Source organism: Pyxicephalus adspersus, chromosome Z (genome assembly GCF_032062135.1).
Source record: "Pyxicephalus adspersus chromosome Z, UCB_Pads_2.0, whole genome shotgun sequence".
NCBI lineage: Eukaryota > Metazoa > Chordata > Amphibia > Anura > Pyxicephalidae > Pyxicephalus > Pyxicephalus adspersus.
The window spans coordinates 67,622,664-67,627,238 of record NC_092871.1 but is presented as its reverse complement, the minus strand read 5'-3'; the positions used below and the strand labels follow the sequence as shown (position 1 = coordinate 67,627,238).

General features: G+C 40.7%; 1 protein-coding gene across 2 annotated transcripts; it reads right to left on the bottom strand.

Moving 5' to 3' along the window:
• Positions 1-162: 162 nt before the first annotated feature.
• Positions 163-3,923, bottom strand: LOC140343925 (POU domain, class 5, transcription factor 1.1-like). Of its 2 annotated transcripts, none has more exons than XM_072430827.1 (5): positions 3,124-3,922; positions 2,407-2,533; positions 1,545-1,675; positions 874-1,038; positions 163-698 (listed from the first exon to the last, which is right to left on the bottom strand). In XM_072430827.1, exons 1-5 carry the CDS (start codon positions 3,739-3,741, stop codon positions 468-470), a joined length of 1,272 nt encoding a protein of 423 aa, XP_072286928.1. In that variant the 5' UTR covers positions 3,742-3,922; the 3' UTR covers positions 163-467. The 2 variants fall into 2 exon arrangements, with proteins under 2 accessions (XP_072286928.1, XP_072286929.1); XM_072430828.1 differs by having other exon boundaries at positions 544-698; positions 870-1,038; positions 3,124-3,923.
• Between the last annotated feature and the right edge of the window lie 652 nt (positions 3,924-4,575).

The following is a 4,575-nucleotide window of genomic DNA, read 5'->3' as shown; positions in this document are numbered from 1 at the left end:
CCCACACACACACTGACTTGTAAGACGATACCTAGAGGAGAGACTCCACATTTGGAGCAGTAGAAACCCCAAAATGAGATGATCAAAGCCCTGGATTTAGGAGAAATCAAACCTCAAATTAAAATGACTGTTTATTGTAAGATTTCAGAAGAAATTTTCAGAAGAAAAAAAAAAATTAAAATGCTCTTTATTCAAGGGATGGTATAAACACATTACAGCAATCACACATCACAATCTGAGATAACCACTCAAGCATTGACAATATATATATATATATAATTTTTTTTTTTTATTTGAGGGGGCAACTGTAAAAGCAGATGTGTGACATTTTTACAGACTGCAACAGAAGCCTCAAAAAAGAACTGTAAAATTTTCACATCAGATCATGAATCAGGCAGGTTAAGACCAGTAGTCATTTTTCAAAAATGAGAGTCCTAGACTGAATCCAACTTTCCAAGCAGCATCCTTTAAGGCCTTGGGGGGTAGAACATATCCTTGTTGTTGAAGGCAGGATTGTACATTGGTGGCATAGATCCAAGTTGCATGGACATGTACCCTGGAGAGGGCATCTCCTGAGGAAGATGAAATCCTCCAATATTAGGATGGCCCATCTGCCGAGATAAAACGCTGTCACTGCCTTCCTTAGAGGCGTGACGCTTATCCTTCTGGCGGCGATTACAAAACCAAACACGAACCACCTGCACAACAAAGAAATTATGAAGATGAGATGAAGATTAAGCAAAAAAAAAATAATCATACAGAAAACAGGTAAATATTGGTTTAAAAAGATAGGACTTCTAAAGTGGCACAGAGCAAAAGCCTGGGACCAGAGGATCATGTTGCATAGAAAGGGACACAAAGTTTGATACCTACATCTTTCTCCAATTGCAGATTCTGTGCAATCTGTCTCATTTCCTGGGTACCTGGTTTGGGATTTGCCAAATAATAATGCTCCAGGCTGTCTTTTGCTATGTTTTCAATATTAGTCCTCCGTTTCCGTTTTCGGGACTGAACCAGCATTGGATCTCGATTGATCATCTGAAAACAGTGAATACATTGTTATAAAGGCTCCAGTCAAGTATACGATGAGAAGATCAGCCACATGGGCTGGATATTCATTACAAAGAACAAAAATAAAAAAATTATTTGTTGGGGAAGGGAGTAAATAATTTACCAGATTATAAGTGGCATGTGAAAATGGAGATACTTTTCTGCCAACCATTCAAAGACCATAATTTATATGTTCATGAGAAAAAAAAAGGGCAGTTTTGCACTACCACACCCTCCTCATCTAGCAATTTCCAGACAGGCACAGCCTCTTAACACTAAAGTGCCCACCCATTTATTTTTTACCTACCATGCTGTGTGTTCCTTTTAGTATGAAGACTCCATTTTAGACAAAACCCAGAACAAGCATGCAGACAGTAGAATCACCCAATGAAGCCACCAAATCAGCCTTGGGAGTCAGCAGTAGTTACCTCTAAATTTAAAGATTTTCATGCACTTAACTACAAGATTTTTCTGCTTGTTTCAAATCCACTTACCGCTTGCAGGTTGTCATTGTTTGTAGCTTCTGCCAGCCAGCTATCTAGAAGGGGTTTAAGGCGGCACATATTTTTGTAGCTGAGCTGGAGGGATTCAAACCTACAGATTGTTGTCTGGCTAAACATCTTTCCTGTAATAAAAAAGGAAAAAAAAGTTACCAAAATTTTCATGGACTGCACATGGTAGACAAGGAAAAATTCAATCTGGTTGCAAGAGATTAAAATCTATGTTGACCATTATATCTTGCAAACCCTGGTTTCCAATCTAAACCAAGTGCCCCTACTTGGAAACTTTTCCCCAGTAAGCTATACAAAAATAAATTAAAAAAAAAAAAAAAAGCACAAATTTAAAATATAAAGTCGGATTAACTTCTTTAAATCTTCAGTGTAACTTTAGCCTTAAAGAGCTACACAAGATCTACCTGTACTTGATGATAATAGAAGATCTACAGCTTTGAAGACTTGTCACTGGGTTGAGTAAAGAAAAATGTATGTTTTTTACCCCTGTGGCCAGATGTCCACTTGGCAGCTATGTAGATTAGGAGCCAATAATGATGCTGTGATAGACCATATTTGGGAAGGGGTCCACCGACTTCCTTAGGCAGACAATATATTAGAAACTCCCCAACTGCTAAGTAGGTAAATACTCTGTCTACAGACAGAATGTATGAATATTGCCGATCAGTTATGAGGATACATTTCCTAAGGGATAACCCCCAAATTGTGAGCCTGTTAGTAAACCAGTTCAACATTTAAGTCATGGCATATCACATGGACAGTGCACAGTTCTCAAAGGGACATTTAGGAAAGTCTACGAGAAATGTTAGAAAGACAACAGAAAGCGAGGGGGTAGAGCGCTTACCATACAGAACTCCCAAAGCATAGCCCACATCTGCTTGAGTAAAGCCTGCAGAAACACGCTTCTTCTTGATCTCTCTAGCAAACTGCTGCATTTCAATCTCAGTGGGCATTTTCTTCTTAGTAGATGACTAAAAGCAGAAAAAAAAAAAAATCAGTGTACAATTTACAAATTACACTAATGTTCATCATCCTCACTGAAATGAGGGGGGGTATGAAAATTCCAATCTGGTTGTTGAACAGGAAAGTAGAATAGAAAGGTCCTATGAACTCTTTGAATGTATTTGCTAGGTAGAATACAGGCTTCTTTAGTGCAATGTCCAACCATATAAAGAAATGCCCTGAAGCCGACAAGAGATTTGGAGCTAGAATCTCCCCTCAATCATGTAGCAAGTGCTGGTCTTTACAAGACCAGAACTCAGTGAGAAAAATGGTACCTACTTCTTTGGGTTTTGATACTACCATGACCTTGAGGGTGCAGCTCCCCTATGGTACTGAAGACCATTACCTGATACCCCCTGATCAACTACCTTGTGTTGGCATGCTAGCAGTTGATGTGCTCTATTTTAGCATGTTACAGTACTAGGAGGAAGCGGTAGGATTAGAAAGATTGTTGGCAAGTTTTGATATACGAAACGGCTTAGTGATCTTAACAAAAAAAAAAAAAGTGAGCTTCAACCAAAGTACCAAAAAGTTAGTAGTTATAGACATTGGCACTTACCGATGAGTCCTCGCCATCGCTGAACAGCGGCTCCTCCCGAAGGTCCTCGTTTGTTACGTCCAGGCAGGAGGGTGCTTCACCGGTAATGTCCATCGCCTCAGAGGGAGCGCTGTTGCAGCGGCTGCTCTCCATGTTGGACGTAGTGGGCTCCTCCGGAGTGTTGGGGCTATGGTTTTCGGCACTTAGGTGTATGTTGGGGCGTGGGGCGCTAACGATTTGGGGCTGGCTGGAAACACTGGGGTTCCCCGGCCAGAAGTTGGCAGGCCAGGCATGGTTGTAGTATAGAGGGCCCGGGAGAGTGTTCTCCTTTGATGCTCCATTAACTTCCTCTGCCTCCTCCTTGATCCTCTTGCAATCCACTATACATGGCTTCTCTTCATTCTGCTCAGGGCTCTGCTGTTCCCGGGTAATCAAGGGATTGAATGGCCCGATGGATTCCAGCTGAGGAGTGGGGTTCCAAGCCATGACATGAGCCTGGTGCTCCCCTTGATTCCCATTGTCTGGCCGTACAGCAGGGAAGAAATATGCTGGAGATGGATGTTGGTGGTGATAAGCCCCAAATCCATCTGGGATGTGCCCAGAGTTTAGGGTAAAAGGATAAGGCTGCTGGTTGTTCATGAACCCAAGCTCTATAGTCCAACCTCAAGTCCTTCAACAAAAACACTCTAGCTGGTAGGGCTAGTTAAAAAAAAGTCTGTTCAAAAAAATAAAAAGCTACAAGAGCCCTTCATTTCAACAATATAAGCACTTTCTCAATTTCCTTCAAACAGCAGCTTCCTCACACCCAACAACACCTTCTGCTGTACCCCTCCAAATGGACTCCAGCAACCTAGAGGACCATTTAATTAGTCTTTTCATCTTTGAGGTGGAGCTCTCAACCCCACCCCTAATCAGTTGTATGTTAATTGACCTATCATTGATTGGTTGCTATTCAACCAATAGCCCTTACCATCCACCACCCAGGATGAATTAACTCTTAGTTCCTAATGAATTTATCCCATGAAAAAAGTAATCAAGGTATAAAATTGTAGTTGCTTCATGATAGTGGTAGATGATGGCAGATATGCAATAAATTGCTCTGGTTTTGTAAGAATCTTCATACTAAATGCTCAGCAGGAATTTTTTTTCACATTTTGATTGGACAGATTCTCTTCAAAACCTCCATGTAATAATTACCCAACCATTGGGGCAATAAACTAATCATCTGCCCTTGGTATAATGCATGAGCTCTCATGTCTGATTGCTTTGATGTATTTATAATATGTCCAATTGTCTCCAACCTGTGCACAGGGTAGATGATACTGCTGTTTTGGCCCTGACAATCCTTTAGTGAGAGATAAACTACCTTTTCTGAAAATTTAGGGTTGCCTAGCCATCATTTCATTACAGTGACTTCAACACAATCTTTCATTGCTCTAAAATGTTGCTTTGAAAGTTTGAGAATTACTATAT